This window comes from Rhizoctonia solani, chromosome 16 (assembly GCF_016906535.1).
Source record: "Rhizoctonia solani chromosome 16, complete sequence".
NCBI lineage: Eukaryota > Fungi > Basidiomycota > Agaricomycetes > Cantharellales > Ceratobasidiaceae > Rhizoctonia > Rhizoctonia solani.
The window spans coordinates 78,183-99,654 of record NC_057385.1 but is presented as its reverse complement, the minus strand read 5'-3'; the positions used below and the strand labels follow the sequence as shown (position 1 = coordinate 99,654).

The 21,472-nt window shown below is 47.7% G+C and overlaps 9 protein-coding genes across 9 annotated transcripts; 3 read left to right on the top strand and 6 right to left on the bottom strand.

The window, feature by feature from the left end:
* Positions 1-3,806: 3,806 nt before the first annotated feature.
* RhiXN_01269 (uncharacterized protein) lies at positions 3,807-4,067 on the bottom strand (the record flags this gene model as incomplete). Its single annotated transcript, XM_043321088.1, has 2 exons — positions 3,807-3,987; positions 4,042-4,067. The coding sequence occupies 2 exons, from the start codon at positions 4,065-4,067 to the stop codon at positions 3,807-3,809; spliced, it is 207 nt and encodes a 68-aa protein (XP_043186911.1).
* A 1,500-nt stretch (positions 4,068-5,567) lies between these two features.
* RhiXN_01268 (uncharacterized protein) lies at positions 5,568-6,136 on the bottom strand (the record flags this gene model as incomplete). The annotated part of the gene is made up of 4 exons (XM_043321087.1): positions 5,568-5,711; positions 5,781-5,931; positions 5,965-5,983; positions 6,037-6,136. The coding sequence occupies 4 exons, from the start codon at positions 6,134-6,136 to the stop codon at positions 5,568-5,570; spliced, it is 414 nt and encodes a 137-aa protein (XP_043186910.1).
* A 237-nt stretch (positions 6,137-6,373) lies between these two features.
* Positions 6,374-6,884, top strand: RhiXN_01267 (uncharacterized protein; the record flags this gene model as incomplete). The annotated part of the gene is made up of 3 exons (XM_043321086.1): positions 6,374-6,443; positions 6,496-6,667; positions 6,725-6,884. The coding sequence occupies 3 exons, from the start codon at positions 6,374-6,376 to the stop codon at positions 6,882-6,884; spliced, it is 402 nt and encodes a 133-aa protein (XP_043186909.1).
* An 886-nt stretch (positions 6,885-7,770) lies between these two features.
* On the bottom strand, positions 7,771-10,252 carry RhiXN_01266 (uncharacterized protein; the record flags this gene model as incomplete). The annotated part of the gene is made up of 8 exons (XM_043321085.1): positions 7,771-8,186; positions 8,249-8,332; positions 8,385-8,742; positions 8,802-8,810; positions 8,868-9,695; positions 9,744-9,801; positions 9,852-10,113; positions 10,165-10,252. 8 exons carry the CDS (start codon positions 10,250-10,252, stop codon positions 7,771-7,773), a joined length of 2,103 nt encoding a protein of 700 aa, XP_043186908.1.
* A 712-nt stretch (positions 10,253-10,964) lies between these two features.
* Positions 10,965-11,372, top strand: RhiXN_01265 (uncharacterized protein; the record flags this gene model as incomplete). The annotated part of the gene is made up of 1 exon (XM_043321084.1): positions 10,965-11,372. One exon carries the CDS (start codon positions 10,965-10,967, stop codon positions 11,370-11,372), a length of 408 nt encoding a protein of 135 aa, XP_043186907.1.
* A 2,086-nt stretch (positions 11,373-13,458) lies between these two features.
* On the bottom strand, positions 13,459-15,068 carry RhiXN_01264 (helicase domain-containing protein; the record flags this gene model as incomplete). Its single annotated transcript, XM_043321083.1, has 7 exons — positions 13,459-13,968; positions 14,026-14,139; positions 14,192-14,331; positions 14,385-14,584; positions 14,636-14,891; positions 14,948-15,005; positions 15,060-15,068. 7 exons carry the CDS (start codon positions 15,066-15,068, stop codon positions 13,459-13,461), a joined length of 1,287 nt encoding a protein of 428 aa, XP_043186906.1.
* A 950-nt stretch (positions 15,069-16,018) lies between these two features.
* On the bottom strand, positions 16,019-18,933 carry RhiXN_01263 (helicase domain-containing protein; the record flags this gene model as incomplete). The annotated part of the gene is made up of 11 exons (XM_043321082.1): positions 16,019-16,513; positions 16,599-16,703; positions 16,763-16,871; positions 16,927-16,976; positions 17,040-17,195; positions 17,267-17,548; positions 17,610-17,681; positions 17,784-18,139; positions 18,314-18,399; positions 18,454-18,728; positions 18,799-18,933. The coding sequence occupies 11 exons, from the start codon at positions 18,931-18,933 to the stop codon at positions 16,019-16,021; spliced, it is 2,121 nt and encodes a 706-aa protein (XP_043186905.1).
* A 240-nt stretch (positions 18,934-19,173) lies between these two features.
* RhiXN_01262 (uncharacterized protein) lies at positions 19,174-19,536 on the top strand (the record flags this gene model as incomplete). Its single annotated transcript, XM_043321081.1, has 4 exons — positions 19,174-19,276; positions 19,339-19,374; positions 19,426-19,435; positions 19,497-19,536. The coding sequence occupies 4 exons, from the start codon at positions 19,174-19,176 to the stop codon at positions 19,534-19,536; spliced, it is 189 nt and encodes a 62-aa protein (XP_043186904.1).
* A 393-nt stretch (positions 19,537-19,929) lies between these two features.
* Positions 19,930-21,146, bottom strand: RhiXN_01261 (uncharacterized protein; the record flags this gene model as incomplete). Its single annotated transcript, XM_043321080.1, has 4 exons — positions 19,930-20,046; positions 20,103-20,622; positions 20,719-20,976; positions 21,037-21,146. The coding sequence occupies 4 exons, from the start codon at positions 21,144-21,146 to the stop codon at positions 19,930-19,932; spliced, it is 1,005 nt and encodes a 334-aa protein (XP_043186903.1).
* Between the last annotated feature and the right edge of the window lie 326 nt (positions 21,147-21,472).

Below are 21,472 nucleotides of genomic sequence, written 5' to 3'. Positions count from 1 at the left end.
GGTGCCATTACTGCTGGTGTCTGCAAAACTTGTTATAAAATGAGGAAAATATGTCACAACCCTTTCCATTCTTTCCATGAGTCCTGACCTTGTCAAGCCTCCAACACACTCATGTTGCACACCAACATGACCGCAAGCACGCATATACTAGCACATATGCACTCAGAACCTCCGGGTTCCCTCATATAAGAGACTTATGGTTGACATGGCTGGACTTAGTGATATTCTCTAAGTCCAGGTCACATGACCTCCCCCCCTCCAGTCCTTTATCAGATACTATACTAAACTGCTATGGATTTGAGGTGGGGGGGGATGACATAATCTCTTGTATAATAATATATTATTCAGACCTTGCCTGCAGGCATTAACATTGGCCCGCAGCTAGGGGGGCAGGGGGAGTGCAATGTCCCCCAGCAACTTATATTATTGATATATCACTGTGCATCATATGTACTATATATATCTTTGACAGTGGATATATATGGTAATAACCCCTCCAGATATGGGTTATGACAAAATACAACCAGCTGGTGTTATGGAACAGGATAAAATAGTAAAGAACAGCAAAGCAAACATGATTTGGCCTTGAAATTAGTGTAGACAAACACTTGTAAAGTACATAGAAATATTCCTTGAATTTTCTGTTATTTCTACTATTTTTAATCATGTAAATACTTGAGGTATTAAGGGAGAAACAGTTCCTTGAAGGGAAGACTTAATAACTTGAGTCTAACTAACTATTCTTAAGTAAGCACTCTGCTTTCCAGAAGCTACTAACCCAAGTAGCTAAGAGGAAGGTCTGGGCCTCACTAAGAGCACAGCTTGTTTCAGCCTTTTCCTAGAGTGTCTTAGTGAGGGGAAGGATATTCTTAGAACTGGAGGCTAACTCTTATAAGGCATGGCTTTATGAGACAGGCTCTCACTTAACATCTCATCTCTTTTCATCTTGTCATGTATCTTACCCTACTGTATATAGTAATCACAGGCCTCTAAGGGTATAAATAGCCCCTTGAACTGGCCTTTTGAATGCATCACATTTTACCATCCTCTCTCAGCCTGTGTGACTCTTAAAAACTTCTATTGATCTCTTTAAGTATCATACATAGTAAATTAGCCTAAAAGCTCTTAAGTTTGGCGCATATAGCCTCTAGGACGGTCCCAACCTATACAGGGAACCTAGAACCAGCTTAAGTGCAACCCTGCCAAGACTTCCTGGCTGTCTGCTAAGCGTTTGGTGCTTCCACAACGCCTTTACCCCCTTGCCCACCGTTGGAGACAAGAAAATAAATTTCTATAATTCTCAATTAAATTACAGTGAGTTCCAGAGACTGACATTGAGGTTTTATACCACTTTGTTTGTACCTTGCGTCGCCTGCTGAACAGTAATACGCTCATTACTGGTTATTGGTAGGGATCACCCTGATACTAACCACCTTACTCTTCTAGCAAGATAACTAGCCACTCTAATTTACTCTAATTTCACTAGCATAGATTTCTCTTATTACTTATCTTCCTAAATTTCTACCTTTCATAGTTAGGCAGTTACCTTATTTGTTATTTCTCCTCTTTTGGTCTCTTTCTTTCTTCTTTAGAGTATTTTGTTTTATTACCTTTTTTTTTCCCCTATCTATAACAGCTGGGACCAAACCTGCTTGACCACTGAGCCATAGAGCCCTAATGATCCTCTACAGACAACCCATGATCACACCTTCAGCCCCCAATTTGGGCTTTGGCCAGGTTAATCAGAGAAACTAGGTTGCTAGGTAGGCTGGGTCCCAACCTGGGTCCCAAACTGAGCCAGGCTACCCATGGTAAACCTCTTAGGCTTGAGTGTATGCATGGAGATCACACCTCTGAACACTAGTCAGCATTTGAACAAAAACATCCGAGCTAACACCAGTAGTGCATGCTTTGTATGCACAGCAAGCACAACACTTGACATCAAAAAGAGAGTATGCACAGTGTGATACTTATCATGCATACAAAGTATGCACAGAGAGTGCAACACTGATGATTTGTCAGCATCTGAACCTCCACACACGTAGTGCCACACATCATGCGTACAAAGTACGCACAGAGAGTGTAGGACTTGTGATTTGTCAGTATTTATACTGGCATGCACGTAGCACTGCACACCACGCGTACAAAGTATGCACAGAGAGTGCAACAGTGGTGATTTGTCAGCATCTTCACCACCACGCACATAGTACCACACACCATGCGTACCAAGTACGCACAGAGAGTGCAACGGTGGTGATTTGTCAGCATCTGCACCACCACGCACGTAGTGCCACACGCTATGCGTACAAAGTACGCACAGAGAGTGCAACACTTGTGATTTGTCAGCATCTGCACCACCACGCACATAGTGCTATGCATGCAAAGTACGCACAGAGAGCGCGACAGTTGTGGTTTGTCAGTATTTTATATTGGCACGCACATAGCACCACACACCATGCGTACTTTGTACCACAGAGAGTGTGGGACTTGTGATTTGTCAGTATCTGTACTGGTGCACACATAGCACTGCACACCATGCGTACTTTGTACGCACAGAGAGTGTGGGACTTGTGATTTGTCAGTATTTATACCGGCACGCACATAGCACCGCACACCATGCGTACAAAGTACGCACGGAGAGTGCAGCAATTGTGATTTGTCAGCATCTGCACCATCATGCACATAGTGCCACACACTATGCGTACTTTGTACGCACAGAGAGTGTGGGACTTGTGATTTGTCAGTATTTATACCGGCACGCACATAGCACCGCACACCATGCGTACAAAGTACGCACGGAGAGTGCAGCAATTGTGATTTGTCAGCATCTGCACCATCACGCACATAGTGCCACACACTATGCGTACTTTGTACGCACAGAGAGTGTGGGACTTGTGATTTGTCAGTATTTATACCGGCACGCACATAGCACCGCACACCATGCGTACAAAGTACGCACGGAGAGTGCAGCAATTGTGATTTGTCAGCATCTGCACCATCACGCACATAGTGCCACACACTATGCGTACTTTGTACGCACAGAGAGTGTAGGACTTGTGATTTGTCAGTATTTATACTGGCACGCACATAGCACCACACACCATGCGTACAAAGTACGCACAGAGAGTGCAACTCTTGTGGTTTGTTGGTATCTGTACTGGTGCGCACATAGCACCACACGCCATGCGTACTAAGTACGCATCAAGAGCATGAGCAACCTGATTAGTCAGCATTTGCGTTGGCCACACAAGCTATATACTCTGTACGCAAAGAGCATGCAGTAATGATTCTCTGATGGTGCTCATATTTCTGTAATCCGTTATCCGCGCACGGTAAACAACAAGTAAAATCAATCAGTAATACAACTTACTTACATGCCATATGTCAAACTTGGAAAATATGGGGGCGTGGAACTGTAACTATAAGATTGTGTATACTTTGTTTTGTGGTGAACTCATCATGATAAGCTCTAAGCTTCATTTGTACATAGACATATCACTCAACGCTCTTATACTGGGATTTCCAAACAAGCAACTCGTGTAGAGACTAGCCTGGTACTAACGCCATGGACATTAGAGCCACCCAAATGTGTTGATATTAATACACCTTCTATTCGTATATACACTTAGAGAAAATGTTGTACACGCGTATGCTTGGCGGGTTGTCATCTGTATTTCAGACAATACTTGAGCTTACACGCTATCATATGAAGCAGGCTTCCAAGACTCAGAATTGATTGTACCTAACACTAAAGGCTGCTACCAAAAGGGGCAATTGATATTGTGTATTCATGACACATACGTAGATTACATTGTTCCAAACACGCCCACACGATCTCCCTTTGGGTGTTGAGATTGTTTGCTCAACAGGCTGAGATGGAGCTCAAGAAGCAAAAGCTGATTGCTGACCATGGCGTTCTCTTTCATCTTCTCGTCGATAGCCACCAGAAGCCTCTGCTGTGCCTTCTGCAGCTCCTGCTTGGCCATGCTATTCAACGTGTTAAGATCAAACCAAGTGTAGTACCTATCAAATGAGACCTACCAAAGAGCTTGAAGTTCCTCATCCATCTTGTGGAGCAAACCCCTTAGCACAGTGGGCGCCACGTTGAAATGGACCCTCCAGGAGCGTTCTGGCTGCATGAAGCCTTGCAGTGTACACATTGCTTCAAGTCTGTCTTACCCCCACCAGTCCCCGGGTCAGCAATACATTTTTCACACACAAATGACCTATTGATAGACTTAGATTTATGAGACTTTACCCAAACTTGCAACGCACTGCACTCCAGAGCAAAGATATTCCCGCTGCTTGCAATGCAGCGGCAAGCCAAACACCAAGTAAAAGACTGCCCGGATTGATCGAGCTCACGCCTTGGCTAGCCTGGTGGGTTGACATGAAAAAAGATCTTACTCGCTGTTGGGGACTGATGCAGCTTTGCAATGTGGCATTTTTATAGGTTGCTTCAACATCTTAGTAATCACGTCACGTGGCTATCAGACTTTGTAAAAGGCATGAGTCATTGGAAGGCAAGCAAGGGACTGGTGCGGAAAGGGGAACCCGCAGAGTCCTCCATGCAATCACATGTATCCATCCTTTGCAAGTGTATCTGCGGACATAAGTGCAGGTTATTCACCTCCAATAAATGGTTCTTTAGGTCCGCAATATTCCAGCAGACAACTTCCTTGTCCTTGGCCAAAATCCTTATGTTCTGTCTTACCAACGCTCTTTCTGTATTAGACTTTAGTGAAAGCACATATTCCTCTATTCGCTGCTCCGTGTGCAAGATCTCCAGGTCTTAGTTTGTTTGATAATAGACTTGTCTGCAATGTGGGCGTGTCTACGGGTGAAATGTAAAACCCGTGTTGATGGCAACTGCCACGGTGAAGCCAACAGTTCATGCTTTCCACTTACCCCTTGTGACTTTTGCGGGCTCCCAGCTCATATCACCATCACCCCCGTGCACAACATCAGGGATTACAGCCATTACAGGTCGTCCCCCAGCGGCATCTGGTTTCAGGACCGGATTCGCTTGGAATACTCGCCTAATCAACCAGGCGCAGACTGGCGCCTTGTTTGGCCCCACCATCCTGTGTTCTGTCCTCCACAGTTATTTACCAAGAAACCCACCTGGAAGCTGGTAGATTGCACTGATTATATTTTGCGGATGTACCTACTATCTTAGCTTTGAGCGGGAGTTGTTTCAGCTACCCTTGGAACCCAATAACAGCCATTTTTGCAAGCGTAAATGCAAATGCTCAATATTCAACCATCCAAGCATTTCTCTGTTTTGTACATTTAGGTTTGCCTTTGCGCACTTTGCTGTATTCCATTCACTACTTGACTATAATTACACTTATTACGCAATCTTTGAGATGAATCTTGGGCCAATTATATTTGTACTGCAATCACGGGTATATCAGGTACAAATTTGTCCATTGACATATTTAAGTTTGTTAGAAAATTGATAGATCATATACACGGTGCAAGGCGTAAATATAAGCTTGGTAAATATTTGTAGGCACTTAAAGATCATTCATATACAACAATGAAAACTATTACCAACAAGGCCCTTAGGGTGTGGTCTCCCTATGTTCCCCGGTGAGCTTGCCACGCATCTTTGCCAGCTGATCAATGTGTGCGTTGATCTCGGCAAGGCTTTTGGAGTTCTGCTTGATTTCCTTGCCAAGCTCCTCTATCACCCTGCTTCTCTCCGCCTTGTCTTCTCTGTAACACGCAAATTAATTAAATGGGGTTATGAGAGTAAATAGGGAGCTATAACTCACAAAACCTCCTTCAACTGCCTCTCCGCCTCTTTCAGAGGAGCTTGTGACGTGTGCGGCGACACCAGAAAGAAAATCTGGCGCAGGGTTGCTCTCCCCTGTACGTTCGTACAAGTCGGGCATTTCACCGGTCACGGATCCTTGAGCGTAGCGGCTGCGTAACAGTCGGCAACAGCCCCTTACACACGTCTCCCACACAATATGACCTTGTGATAGCCCAGTAAGTTTTCTTTACACGCGTAGTAGCATCAAGACTTACCGCACAAGAAAGAAAACATGGAATCCTTCATCTCGTGACAGATCGGACACTTGGATTGTCCAACCATGGAGTCAACGTCAATCGGATTTTGGCTTGTCATGGTCTGAGTGATGATAGTAAGGAAATCGCAAGAAACAGTAAACAAGCACGTTTTTATATATTGAACGCACTAAATGGTCACGTGTCACGTGACTTTGCCACCAAGCTAAACCAAAGCTGCTGCGTGTTACCAGCAACCATAGCTACTTACTGCACGTTCCCCTTTATTTACCCAATGCCTGGCAGTAGCGTTCCACCCAACAAGCAAGCGGTGCAATGTCAAAAATGTACCCAAACAATGCCGGTTACAATGGTCAATGATACTCCTGCGGGAGATAGATCCTGCAACACGTACCTTACGGAGTGTGGTAAGTTGTACTGTCAATCTTTTACTTTAGATGCATGACTAAGGGGTTGAAGGGCATGTAATATGTGCCATGTGCTATGAGAACATCAAGATTCTACCACGTCCATGCGGTGGATGTGGGAAAGATATTGATCACCGCAAGGTGATCCGAGTATACTTCCACGAGGTCTGTGGTAGCAACTCTGAGGAGGTGGAGAGCCTAGAGAGGCGCATCGAAGAGGAGAGGTAAATCAATGGCACTCATACAACAATTTTTTCATTGACTTACCTGTGCAATTGTAGAAGGGAGACTGAGCTTCTACGTCAGACCGAAGACAGGCTCCGCAAGCGACTCGAAGAGCTTACGGGTATGGTGGAAGCGAGTGCTCAGAGGCTCAAAAACGCCATCCAGAGCACTGTTGAAGCGTTGAGGTCAACAACAGGTGGCTCTAGTTCATTGTAATTCTATTATACGTCCACTTTATCATGTTTGTGCCTTTTAATATAAATGCGGTTTGCCCTATGGCTTGTGGTGCCGTGCTTGAAATTTGATCACTCAACAAAACAGGTTTGGTATGGTAAAAGAGTCATATATTGTGCGCTTTTCACTAAATATGTACATGTATAATAATACGCAATCGTAACTCCAATGATGAAAAGAGTTTAGCGGCGTATATAAAGTAAAACAGGTGCAATTCAAATTACATTGCGTACCGCTAGCTATTCTGACCTCACACAAATTCACGGGAGCGTCATTTCTCTTTCTCCAGGGCCCCCCACATAAAAGGTATTAATTAGGTTGGACTGATTGCTAGCCGCGTTGAGCTCTGACAGTACCCTTTTCACCTCCAACTTATAGGTTTCCCGTGCTGCAAATCCTCTGCACAATGACCCAACTTAGTAGCCCACCACTTGTACTAATGCCCATGCTACAATAACTCAACACGGGCGCAACAAGTTACCCTTTCCTTTTTGTTCTTACTTTTGTCTTCCTTCCTCTTTTAAATATATATCACATTGTCAGCCAGGCTATTCTTTTGTTCTCTGCCACGTCACTTTAGCGCTCTCAATTTATTTATAAGTGATAATATTATTATTTAATAAAATATTCTACATTGTGCAATATAATCACATTACTTCTGTACAAAAAAAGAGATGTAACAGAAATGCAAAGATAATGTGATCATTAACTAAAAACAAAAGAGGAGGGAGGGGGGGATCACGAGTAGAACCATTCGATGTGCCAAAGGACGGCAAGGGGAAGTTTGCAAGTAGACAAAGAGGCATCACAAACCCAAAAGCTAGGCACCCTGCGGAGGCAAAGAGCTGCCTCCCGGCTGCCTCCCTGCTCAAACAGGCGCGCGGTTGGCCAGGTCAAGGTCGGACATTTGATTGCCGATCTCCTCCATATCTCTTGGCCTTTGGGGTGGTAATTGTTCAACCTGCTGCCTACTCGACCCTGCCACAGGAGACGGTTGCGGAGCCTTGGTGCTCACCAGCGGAGATTCAGCACTTGACTGAGGCTGAGCTTCTGCCTGGCGGATTGTTGGCAAATCAAGTTGTACCTGGCGGCCAGTCACACGCTCCAGAACCTGAGCAGCATTTTGCACAGCCACGGTTGCGTCGCTCACAATCCTCTCCCTTTCAGCGCCAGTCAAGCGGGTACGAGAAGATCCTGCAACCTCACCAGGCGTGGTTGAGTGAACTGGCCTGTTTGACCTCACTTGGGTGAGGAGACTCCTCGCCTCGGATAGCTCCCTGTGCACTACAAGTCAGGCGTAACCCAAGTGTTAGTATGTCTGCCCTGAGATGAATGTAGAAACTCACCGTCTGCTGCACTTGCGGCGCTTGGCTGTTGAACGGGCCTTTGAGGATACCCGGTCTGCGCACCCGAGGTCTCTTCTGGGGCTCCTTTATCATGGCTCAGTAAGTAGATAATTGAGACATGGTTGTAGAAGATTACCTTCGCCTGCGCTACTCAGACTCATATCAACGGAGCCATGATCCTCCAGCAATTCACCCTCAAGCAGTGTCCCAAGCGGTGCCGGCAGTGTTGATTGGCCAGCGGGGGCAGGAGCTGGAGCTGGAGCCGGCGTGGTGGGAGGAATAGGGGTGGGAGCAGGAGCAGGAGCAGGAGCAGGAGCAGGAGCAGGAGCAGGAGCAGGAGCAGGAGCAGGAGCAGGAGCGGCGGGAGCAGGAGCAGGAGCGGCGGGAGCAGGAGCAGGAGCGGCGGGAGCAGGAGCAGGAGCGGCGGGAGCAGGAGCAGGAGCAGGAGCGGCGGGAGCAGGAGCAGGAGCGGCGGGAGCTTGTGCATCTTGTGTCTTGGCTGGACTCACTTGATTCTTGGCTCGAAGATGTTCGTGCCTTGACACAGACGTACCTCGTTGCGCTAGCCATTCGCCTACTGTAAGCACCCTTCTCTCTTTTGAGAGATAGCTTGGCGCACCTGAAGCCTGGCCACCCGAGGGGGCAGCATGGGGGGAGAGGGGAGGGAAGAGGAACGAAAGGTGTGGCTGGCGCCCGCAGTAGGCGCGTCGTCAGAGGCTCTCTGCTTGCCTTTCTCCTTGGCCAAAGGCGCGTCAGAACGAGCCCTCTTTGTCGGCCTTGGGTCACTGCCCTCATCCGTAGCTTCGCGAGTACCAGGTACCACCCTGGAGGAAGATTCGGCTACAGGCAAAAGAGGTGCTGCATGGCTTGACAAGCTGGGGGAGACATAGCCGGAAGGGCCGGCAGCTGGTGTTGAAGCAACTCGTACTTGCTTGGCAGGTCGCTCCCCGTTATCGCCCGGAGCACCTTGACCCCTGCTTGTAGACGTCCGTTGCGACCGCCTACGCAAAGTAACTGGGGGAGAGCTGGCATCGTTGGCCGCCCTCGCCGTACGCTTCCTCTCGCTCCTCCTGACCTCACCCGTTTGGCCTTGGGAGGCTTGAGAACAACCAGACCTGCGTAGAGTACCCTTACCCTTACCCTTACCGCCGCGGTCCTCGTCTCCGTCCTCGTCCCCGTCTTCATCCTCGCCCTCGTCCTCACCTTCATCCTCACCTTCATCCTCACCTTCATCCTCACCTTCGTCCTCCTCGTCCTCCTCACCCTCCTCACCCTCCTCACCCTCCTCACCCTCCTCACCCTCCTCGTCCTCCTCTTCTTCTTCTTCCTCCTCCGGCACCTCATAGGCCACTAGTTGCCTCCAATCCAACTTCCCAACCCACCACGACGGCTGACCACGCGCACGATCTAGAGGGCGGAAATGCCGTAGGCGCCCTTCATTGTTCCTCTGCCAATCGGAGAACGCCTCGTTCCACGTTTCTCAATATGGCTCAACTGGCTCTTGAAGGGCGTATGCGAAGTGGCGCGTGTGTATCCATAACACATATTCCTTCCTGAGTAGATGTCTTGTTTTATTCTGCACTGGCAACATTGTTACACTCACCCTTTTCGCCAGGCCTGGGCCTTCTCACACGTCATGTCCGTGAGCCCGTCTATCTCCATCAGCACGAAATGTAAGTCGTCAAAATTGACCCCCCAGTAGCCCGCCTGTATGATGTTGCGGGAGCGCCCAGTCAAGGACACCACAAGACACTTCATTCGCAATCCGGCAAGAAACTGTGGAGTTGCCTGCTCATAAAGCGGCGCGACATACTGGCCAGTGTGCTTATTGACAAATTGGAAGTAGGTGCAAGTGCGCGCTATCACTAGATTCGGATAGTCAGTTTACCCTTAATAATGAAATACAAGTTCTTTACATCCTTCCCCTCTTGAGCGGCCTTTCTCGGGTTCTAAGAGCGTTTCTTCCGGCACCGGGACTAGTTCCCCATAGAAAGAGCTTGCCATGTTTGATTCTACAAGTGTGACGCGAGAGCTTATAAGTGTGATGAGTGTCAGAACACGTTAAAACGCGTCGCACGTGACCCAAAGCCCTATAGCACGCCACGTGACCGGTCTAGCTGCTGTCTTGTGTCTGGTTTTGACGGCCGTTGGCATCCAAGGTGTTAGTTTTTATTGATTGAACCATTCTCATCCACTCCGACGTTCAAAGTCTAGTAAGCGGTTTTATTGCTCTTTGATCAATCTCACGTGTTATGTGTTGTCTGTAGACTCTCATGGATACGGAGCCTACTCAGTATCAATCGTCTCCAGATGCCCCTTGGCCTGAGATAGATCTTACGGAAGAAGAACTGATTCAGTGCGATCCCGAGCAAAGTGAGACTAAATTATAATATCTCCCTAAGTCAGTCTAACACCCGGTACAGGACTTTCCCGTGTTTTACACTTGTTTGAATTTCGAAAAATGAAGCGCTGGTCACTCTACCAATCGGCGGTCCCAAGGCTGCGTACAAAGGCATCACCGCTATTGGTATTGTTGGGACGTTGGTGGGAAAGGCTGGGCTTTTTGCTCAGTGCTGCTGGTTTGGAAACTACAACTTGGACTGGTTTTGGTGTGAAATAACTGATATACAACATGTTGAGCTGAGGTCTGATATCCAATTTCGAGGAGGGTGAGTATAGACATGATCCACCTCCAACCTAGTTCATCGTCCCCACCATGTGTTGGAACCAGTTGGCTAAAAACACCCCTTCCAGCGATAAGTGTCTATGGCTATCAACCTCACGTGGCGACTACGCTCTGCTTGTTCCTCGAGCGACCTACTCGGATACGTGGGAAGCATCCCTTCATTTGCATGGGTCTGAAGCAAAAGACGCTCAAGTTTGTGTCTGGCCCACCCAAGGCTCTCGTCCTGACTGGTGGGACGCTCATTGGAAGGATTCCTGGCCATGGGACGAAGACGAGGATGCGATGGAAGTAGACGAGGACACTCAAACAGGTTCGGGATGGCCAAGGCTTGGACCTCATGGGGATCTGCGATTTCCAGGACAGCCTCGTAGCAATCTACATTCACTATCACCCTGGATTCTTAGTCCTGACGGCCTCACATTGACCTCTAAGGAGTAGCATTGTTTCCTTTTTGATATATCCTGAGACTGTCTTATGATGACGTTCCGATTACTTTGTAGTTCAAAATAATATGCTGCACTACTTCTCAGCTGCCTCGTTTATGAACAGCCCGGGTGACATTACTTGTAGGACTCCAACCGGCCATAGTCATCAACCCACCTTAAAATATTAAGCGCACTTCTTTTAAAATTTTCGATGTGATCCTTTGTTTGGGACGCGATAATATCCGCCTCATAAATTTCTGCTGACTTAGCATACTTATTCTGATTTTATGATTATATCCTGACATCATCACACCTTGAAATTGCTTTAGCAAATTTTGCCATGGCCGCTTGACTCAATGAATTTCCAATGGTGTGTCCGGTCTTGTGATCAATCCCTGACCCGGCTTTATCCTTTGTCACGTGGTCAGTCCAAGATCTGTTCTCAACTCTATTTCTAACCGCACGTCCGTAAATGTATAGGAGTCCACCACCCGCGTCCTGGTGTTATGGCGTACGCCCTCATTGCGTGTATCGCATGGGAACCTCTTGGACTACAATGGCTGGTGCTCATTTCATTTGCTTTGGCATCTATGTCGGGAACGTGTTCAACAGAGACTCTTTGGTGTTGGTTGGGTCTATCGCACGTGCCCTGGCTCTACGGCGTACGCTCTCATTGCGTGTACCGCATGAGAACTGCCAGGGCTACGACTACCTGGACTCACAATGTGTGACGACGACCTAACTGCAAGATATCTAGGTTACCAATGAGATTTATACATGCCACACTTATCCCGGCACTTATGGCTTACGCCTCCATTGCGTGTACCGCATGGGAACCGCCGGGAATGCAGCCCCATGGGTATCAAACACACAACGGGTTAAGACCCCGTCGGCGGTCCTTCCAATGAAAAAATGGCATATACTATATGCGTCCCGGTACTATGGCGTACGCCCCCATTGCGTGTACCGCATGGGAGTTGCCGGGACTGCACTCGGCCATTATCTCACGCACAAAATCAATTGGAACTTAATTGGTGGCCCCTCCGATAATAATGGTACATGCCGTATGTGTCCCGGTACTACGGCATACGCCCCCATTGCGTGTACCGCATGGGAACCGCCGGGACTACTCCCTATCAATATCAAACCTACATGACAACTCAAAGCTTTGTCAACGGCCTTTACAATACAACAATGGCGTGTACCGTATGCATTCCGGTGTTATAGTGTACGCCTTTGTTGAGTGTGCTGCATTGGAACCGCCGGGAACGCGCCCCGTCAGTATCCAACCTAGTATGGCTACTGGGCTTGAGGTTGTGGCTGGGTCTGGGGTCGAAGCTGTTGGTAATGACATCCGCCCAGGGAGTTGAAGCCATCGTGCAAGTAGTCGTCGCGCCTTGCACGATCTTGCTCTCTAAATTTGCCCTCATTGCGCGTGCATGGAGCTCTGGGTCAACCCGACACCCTCAGGTGTAGGTGAGACTATGCCAGGCGCAGGATTGTGAGCAGGTGGCGGCGGGTAGGATCACATGATATGCCCTTGAAATGAGGTGCGGTAAGTACAAAGCATGCCGACGCATGTGGAAAAGAGTTCTGTTGTAAGTGGTCGAGTACTTGCGCTGTGCTGTGCATTCTTATACACAGCTACCGACTGCGACGTTGTTCTCTGCCCACACCTCGAGTTCCATTCCAACAGATTTTGGAGCATCCAGTGCTGCTATTGATCACTGGCCCGGTAAGGCTTGGCTCCTTGTCGCCTTGCAAAGTAGCTATTGTTTCGCCCCCATTGACCTGCGTGCTAGCCGCAGCTTTGCCTATATATCTGTTGGATCTCATGTCTCTCGGTATGTATATAATTTGTGCAAATCAAACAAACCACGGGCTCGGCTTGATCCATATGCACTGTTTTATGAGCAAGGTGTGGTGCTTTGTAAATTTGTCAATTATAGTCTTGTAGGAAATTGTGAGACAGGCTCACGCTCACTCCATGTTGCAGCCAAATAGGGTGCTTTCAGTTCTAACCACGTAAACGCAAACATATATATATATAGGTATATATATATTAATATTGGACCATAAGATATACAGTAGTTGATATACTAGGCATCCTTGCTTTCATCCACGTCTTCATCCCCTTCTTCACCCACTGGAGTGGAAAGAATATCATAGTACTGACGCAGACGTTCGCGTATACCAAATATATTTCCCTTCCCACTTCTCATGCGCTGGTTCAACCCCCTATTTGTTTGAATCAACATCCCCCACCGAGTAATACCTTGAGTTATATCGACTTTGGATGTTGTGGTGCCATGCGTATCCATTCCTCCACGCCATATAGCCTTAACAATTGTGGCTGCACCAAGGTCAAACGCAATTCTGTATCCAGGGATCACGAATAAGCCATCCGGGATGGCTGCCTTGATCCTTTCATTTTCAACCAAGCGGCCCTCCTTATCAACATGGATCCATTGGCCAAATGCAAATACATTCCCGTAGTACTTGGGAAGAGAGTCCATGTCTCTATCAACGTGCATTTTGTTGGCAAAGCCGTTTCCGTTCTGGTCATGCTGAGAAGCAGCCATATTGGACCCAAGACTGGGTCCATGCAACTAGAAATGTGATGAGAACTGCAGGAGCTCAAGAGTGGCCGACAAGGATGAACTTACAGCAATATCGCTGCTTTGTGAGCCAAACATTGGCACCGCCGTGTCGGCCAGAGTATCAATAGTCCTCAGCACTGCGCGCGGAGACAGGCTCTCTTCCATGACCATCCAGGCGGACTTGAACACGGTCAGCGAGTGCGTGCCGTGACTCAGGTTTTATTTTGCTTACATTGACTAATTCCAGAGAGTTGTACAGATCTATGTAATGGGTTGGATTGTGCTTATCCTTAGTATTTTGCGCAGCATACACTGCCGCCCGTTCACCATGAGTGGTTCCAGGGCGCCATCCAACGCTGTAGAGGTGTCCGGCTGGAGAGGGTGAAAAGAAATTGATGAGCTGTCTTAGATTGAATACAACTTACCTCGTTTGCCTCCTACGCTTTGAGCTCCGTTAACCCTAACCTCATATGCATGTACCGCCATCTTTGGCAAAACACTGGTGAAAACGTCAACGGCTTCTTTTTCTATCTCCAGAAGCGAGTCTTGAGATTGAAACTGTACAGCAAAAACCATAGAGTAGGTTTGATCGGAGCCCCAAGCAAAACCATACACAGTGCCATGGCTAAGAACTTTGAATCTTTTGTCAGCAAGCACAGTTTTGGTGTCCACGAACCCATCCCCCAAAGAAGCATCTTTGACTGGAGGCGGTACTGATGCTTGCTTATTAGCACGCCCTTGGCTCTTTGAGCAAGACGCGGATGCACTCTCTAGTTCTTTGTATATAGCATCCATGCCTTTGATAAGCATTTTACGGGGGTCAAGCTTCTCATGAGTGTTTGCGTCCATGCAATAAACATTGGTAGGATAAGACCCCTCTGTGTGGCCAACCAATTCAAAACCCACGTCGATTGCAAGCTGGCGCAGTTGTTCTAACGCCAGCCAAGATGAGATACTCTACGATTTCTGCAATACAATTCGAACTCACTATTTCTTTTGGCCAGGGCTGTTCTCTTCTTTCTTATTTTCAGCTCTCTTTTGGTAGTCTGGGCGTAGAAATAAGTATACTACCTGTATGGTATCATAGCTTCCGGACTGACTGCCAACATGGTGTTATACAGTTGAAACGTTTCAGCCAGTTCTTTTCCTGTACTTTCCATCCTTATATCATAAGACAAGTCGCTGAGAAACCAGCGTGAGAAGTCGCAAAAATTCGCCAAGAAGTAAAATTAACTCAGCCCTGAGCCCAACTAGCAAAATATTACCCTCACAATATGTAATAGCAATAGTGCCTGTACTCCGTGCCGTTTCTCTGATCGGTCATGGCGGCGTCCAGATTTTGCTTGAATAACTGGATCTCATGATATAACTCCTCGCATACCTCTCGTTCGGAAGGGTTAAGCACTGTTATAATATGCTCCACTGCTTCGGGCATTAATTCAACGATGGAGAAAATGGGATGACTCAGTTTTTTTCTTAAATCATTGATCATGCTCAGAACGTTGAGTCTCATTCTAGCGGCCATTTGAACAATGAGGATCGAGGGGTAAGGTGGTAGATCTTGTCCCAGTACAATGTGCAAGTAACGCATGTGACTCAGGGTTGATTATCTAATTATGTTGGAATTATGCTGGAACAACCATGATGAGCTACCGGCCTTGAGGTGTGCAAGGTTTCAGCGTTGCGTTAACCTTAGCTGGTAGGCTGATATAGGACTTTTGCTCTGTTGGATTGGTTGGGTACCACGTGCCAATATGTACGCACGGCAATAGAGGCTTGTTTGCCTGCCTAAATCACAGCACCCGGACGGGAATAAGTTGACGCATTGGTATCTGTCCTGTGCGAGATCAACCTTAACTGACTGATGTCATTGCTTTCTATCGGGAGATTGATCAGCCTTGTGGTCCCAGTGTACCTTCTTTCTCAGTGGTGAAGAATGGCGGTTCTAAGAACGCTTCATAAGAGATGTTATGTGCACACAAGTTATAATGATTAGCGTTAAATATAATTATAAATACAGGAAGCCACTTGGGTATCTTGGATCTGACGCATAGTAAGTCTACGTCGCAAAGTACGGAACTACTGAGCAGTAAAGACCTGCATGCGAATATACTTTCCCCTTGAGATGCTTGGATGGTAGGACCCACATTTGCCAACATATAGAACATGACACCTTGACTCGAACATCACTCAAGGGCATTCCTATCGTGGCATTGTGTGAAACCTTCCATACTTTTGCGGTTTGCTTCCCCTGTGCAGTCACCATCTCTTCACGTCTGCATTTGCACGCAGTGAGGATGTGGGGCAGCTCCTTCCCAAGCGGACGGGTATCAAAGGGTGAAAAGAGCCACATGACCGGAGGGGACAACCTCTGAAGATAGATTAGATCGGTATGGCTGACCGCGATATCGCTTGACATCCATGAGTTCATCGCATCCTCTGAGTACACTCTATCGTCTGCCGAGACCGTGGTTAGCTTTCCATAAAGGAAAGAAGGAAAGCCGGGGAAAGCTTCTCGTTCAGGCAGCCGATGATAGAGTTTATGAAAATGCTCCTAAACATTCGACTGTCAGCCTTGCTCTGAAAGGCAAGATACTACCGGCAAGATACCTATTCAACCACAGCTGCAGGTCCCATACCTTCTGAGGCTCCAAGAAGGGATACCCGCAGCAGGCAAAAATGGCCAAGGAATGGTTTGCTTGGAGTATTATGTCCCTCACCGGCGTAAGAGTGTATTCAAGAAACTATGAGATTCAAAGACGGCTTTTAGTTGCGCTCAAATGCTTGCTGAAGCTCGGCTCACCTGGGGCGCTGGATACAACTCTGTGGGGGAGATCTGGTACCCCTTGGAGCTCGAGATGCCGTGCGTGATATATATGACAAAGACGTTGTATGTCTTTGCATCCCAGGAGCTGAGCGATATCGGTAAGCAGCTGAACCCTCAAGGCTTACGTTCGATCCACTCACAAATTTGGTAATATGTTATGGGGCTCATGGAGGTTTTCCAGTCGCACCGGCTGACATGAGCCTTAAAGAGACGGCACTCAAACAGAGTTCATTTCAGTGAGCATACCACTTACCGACCAGCCTCTACCAGCCCATTTCCCGGCCACAAGGTTCCTGAGATGTTTTGCTTGGGGCCAGAACTGATCGAGGAAGTAGATGATCATAATCATGCGCGGCGCAGGTCTGCCCCGTTCCTGTACAGCCACCCATGGAGCAGGTTTCACAGAATGCTAAAAGGTGGAGAATAGCGTAAGCAAAGTTTCAAACCTAGATTAAAAACCAAAGATGGTGCAGTGCGTACCGGATAAGGACCCTCTTCGGAGTGGTTCCAACAGTACATACAGCAGAAAGCATCTATCTCCATCTCGATAGATGGCTTGTTGGCCTCGTCCCTGAACATCTGCAGCACGACGCAGGGAGCCGTTCGATTTGTATGGTATGGACCCGTGTAGCAGAGCCAGTCACCACAACGCCTGCACTTAAGCAAGCATTCTTCGAGTGAGGTATTGCACAGAAAGCACTGGGGCCTGTTTAACTCAGGTTCCTCTACCAAAAACAGGCTTTCGATCTCGTTGTTTATGATCTGGAACGCAAAGGTGCATGAGAAGGTTGCCTCCATTTCTTATGATCTCCACTCAACATACTTCACACCAGGCACCTGCTTTTTCGCTTTCTGTTCCCACTGCCGATTCCATACTAGTGTCCGCATCTTCAAGCTGAGTCGTGCCGGAGTTTAGTTCAATACAAACGTGAGAAAGCAGGAAAGGTAATAAAACTTGAGCACCCCGGTACCTTGCCTATCTGATATAAATGCTTACCCGGTTCATAGTACTTTGGATGTGCCCGGCGCACTCGTCTGGGGTCATCTGCAAGTGGAAATTGACATGGTACTTGGACCCACGCCCCCCGCTGGGTTGTTCCCCGATGTACACGACCCCGCCATAGCGCCTATGCACCTGCTCGGCAATCTCTCGGACAAGGTCCATTATCTCATCGGACTGGAGAGATATCCCGGCAATAAGAAGTAGGTCCGCGTTCTTTGCGGCGGCTACTATCCTATTGCGTAGCCTGGCTCCAGGAAGCATGTCAGAGGCCATGCTGTTTAGAACTGCTGGGCGTAGGCGGCGGGACGCCTTAGCTGCCGGAGCGGGAGGGCGAGAGGTGGCTCGTTTGACTATGGTAAAGCAGAACTTGGGTTAATGACTTTCAAACGCAAAAGCAATAAATAGAGAAACATTGATTCGTTATATGGAACCAAGGTGTTTGAGACACGCTCAAAACAAACATACATGGTCTTATGGACCTCAAAGCAGAGAAAAAGGCACACCTGCTCGCGTGCATCCCGTACAAGGCACAGTCTCCCCGTATAGCATAGAATTATCGAGCGCGGTCGTATCTTTCTCTTTGATATAAGGGCATCTTGGAAGATAGCACCTTAAGAACCGGTTGTCTCCATACATCCTCACTACTTTACTTTCCGCGACGCACTTCCTGAGAACCTCAACAGCGTCAAAGCTCGTAGTTAGGTACTTCACGACTCGTTTCAAGGCAAAAACTCGATGGAAGTACTGATGGAACGGACTCGATGGGATGCCACGCGCCTGAATTCTTCTGGCTGCCATAACCTTGTTGTACGCCGCCAATTGGTCGTCCAAAAGCTGGGATGGTCCACCGTTTGGCTCTGAGCAGTCCACAATCATCTTGCTAAGCGGCAACTGTGAATCGAAAGTGTTGTGGCAAAACGTTGATGTTTGAGACAAACTCTAGATCAATAAAAGTAAGGTATGTTCAAAGTTACAGGGCCCCCAAACATCATTGAGAAGTTATACTTACCGGCATTCCTGAGGATGCCAGCAGATCCGGGCCACACAGGAAAACAATACCCTTGGATTTGGCAATTGCGTCAAGTACGGTCTTGAACTGGTCTGGTTGGCTAACAAAGTTGTAGACCTTAGTTCCGGACAACATTTCTAGTATAATTTGAGTCTGAGGGGCGGAAAGGCCTGAATAGCAGCGGCTTGACTTATACAGACGGGGGAGTGTCACGCGTTATGGTTTTTTTCTGTCTCTCCAAGGGCCTTGGTTTGACATTGATCACGTGCATCAGGGTTTATTGCCACTGAACCGCAAGCCTCATGGCCTCATCCGCTCCACCACACACTCGTACTCTCAGACTTTCTTAGCGACCCAGAGCCTATATCTACTAAAATGCCCGTTAACCTGAATGTGAATAAATCAACAAAGAAAGCGAGTGCAAGGAAGAAGCAACCGAAGAAGAAGTCAAGCGGGGGGCATGCAGCCCAAGTTAGCCGTACGTACTTAACATACTCTGTCCAAGCCAAAACTAATCCTCTGACTTCAACGTTGCTTTAGTCCAGATGGACTCAGAGTCAGAGAGCGAACTAGTTGGTAAGCCTTGCTCAGAGGTACATCACCTGAGGATCTGACATATCTACGTAGAGCAACCCAAGTACGTGGGTTTCGGCTATCAATTGCTTCTTAGCAGCTCAGCGAGGATGCCAACCTTATAGGCCTCAGCCCCCATTGAATCCGCAAGGAAAAGAAGACTAGGGCACGGTTGGTGGATGATCCACACGATGTGGATATTTCATTTTTTAATACGTTTCAAATTTGTATAGTCCATACCGAATATAGCATCGCATCCACCCATCTTGATTACACGTTGGAACTGGAAAAATCAAGGGTTTTTAGAGTGCAAGCTGTGGACACAGGTCTTCAAATCTGGTCTTGCCAAATCAACCCACCGTCATTGCGTGATGAGCTGCCAAAAGCACACCCGGTAAGCCATTCTTTGTTTGAATAAGTCCAAGGGATATAACTGACATATTGGCAAAATCGGTGTCTTAGCTTTGTGACCAATTTATTGCTTACCATCCGGATGTAAAACGCGTAATATATCATATATGTACTCAAACACAATACAGTGCCTCTCATTTTGGGGCTTCAGACTATGGATCCTGCCACATTGGAAGTTGTTGCCTCCCTGGCTTCCTGTCCAGCCTGTGTCCAAGGTGCTTCATGACGTGGTCTTTGTATCTCTTTGCCTCCACGCCTTTCCGGCTGGGTCAGTGGTCAGCAGAAAGTCATTCGTCCTTGTGGTCCTGAAATGCACTTACCGATTGCACCATACGAACCATGCAAGCAGGGTCGAACCTAAAGTCCTTTTTTGATAAGTCCCATTCCTCTTCCATTATCACGGTCCCATGGACTTTACGCGTCTTGCGTTGGTCCATGAAAATTGCAACGTGAAGCTCGTGTGCGCAACAAGAGCTGCAGAAATAGTAAAAGCACTCGCCGTAATTAGTGGATGAATAGCAAAGCTTCCAATCCGCATTTTTGCCCCAACAGCCGCACAGAGACTCTGGTATTGGCAGAGGGACACCAAACGGCCTGATCAAGTGTGCGGCGTACTCGAGTTTCGAAACAGACAGCCGATCCTCAAAACGCGGTCTGTCCATGAGAACAAAACCCGTGTGAATCCGTGTTGTTACGAGTTTTGCCCAGACGCGAAGCAGGGAGCTCTTGAAGCTTGCACCGAAATAATACAGATGGACAAACATATCCGGTAGAATATCGGCCACCTCTTGCGCTATCAATGCAGGCGTACTTGGTAATATAATCGAATGCCATGGACGACTGCAAGAAGCAACAAGCACAAAGAGATGATGTACAATATCAGTAATGAAGCACAGATGAGTTCGTGTTCTTCACCAATCAAATGACTTGGCCCACCTTCCTACGGTCTCGTAGATACTCTCAAGGCAAGACGCGGCAAACAGATTGGTTCCGCAACTCAACATGAAAAGTCTCGCAGATCTGGCATTGTTTGCGAGCTTGGTCAGGGCCTTGATGTGGTACCGAAGGAAGACTTTCTCCGGTGCCAGCCCTGCACCTCCTTTGCTGTCCTCCAAGCTTATCCACCACCCTCCATCCGGGCTAGCCTCCGTCAAGAACACTATGGCCAAGTGGTAAGGGCCATCAAATACCAGCCTGAGGATGGTGAGTAGCCTAAACTGGGCCGGGGGTCCGCAAAGTAGATGTGTTACGTACTGTCTATGAATAGAAGTGGCCTCGTTGTCATCTACCTGGCTCCCTATAACCCTCATATGCGATATGACTTCAACCTCAAATACCCGCAAGGCCGACGACACCTGGTCCATTAGGCTTCGAGCCTGAGACTCTTGGTTGTCGAGATAAAATATGAGGAGGGCCAGGGACGCCCAGGAGGCAATTCGCCTAGTTGACCTTGATCCTCGATTGATTATATACTTTTGCACTTGAGTTTCTACCAAATACTGTGCGAGTCGTAATAGAACTTACATCTGGCAAACTTGAGGGAGCTTCCGACAGGCATTGGGGACATTGGAATCTTTGAAGTCTGTTGTTGACCATATCCGGGGGTACAGTTACGCAAGAGTTGACTTGCTTGTCTTCACCTTCTTCTCCCATGACTCGAAAGCAAAACGTTCGATCGCAAGTAAAGCAA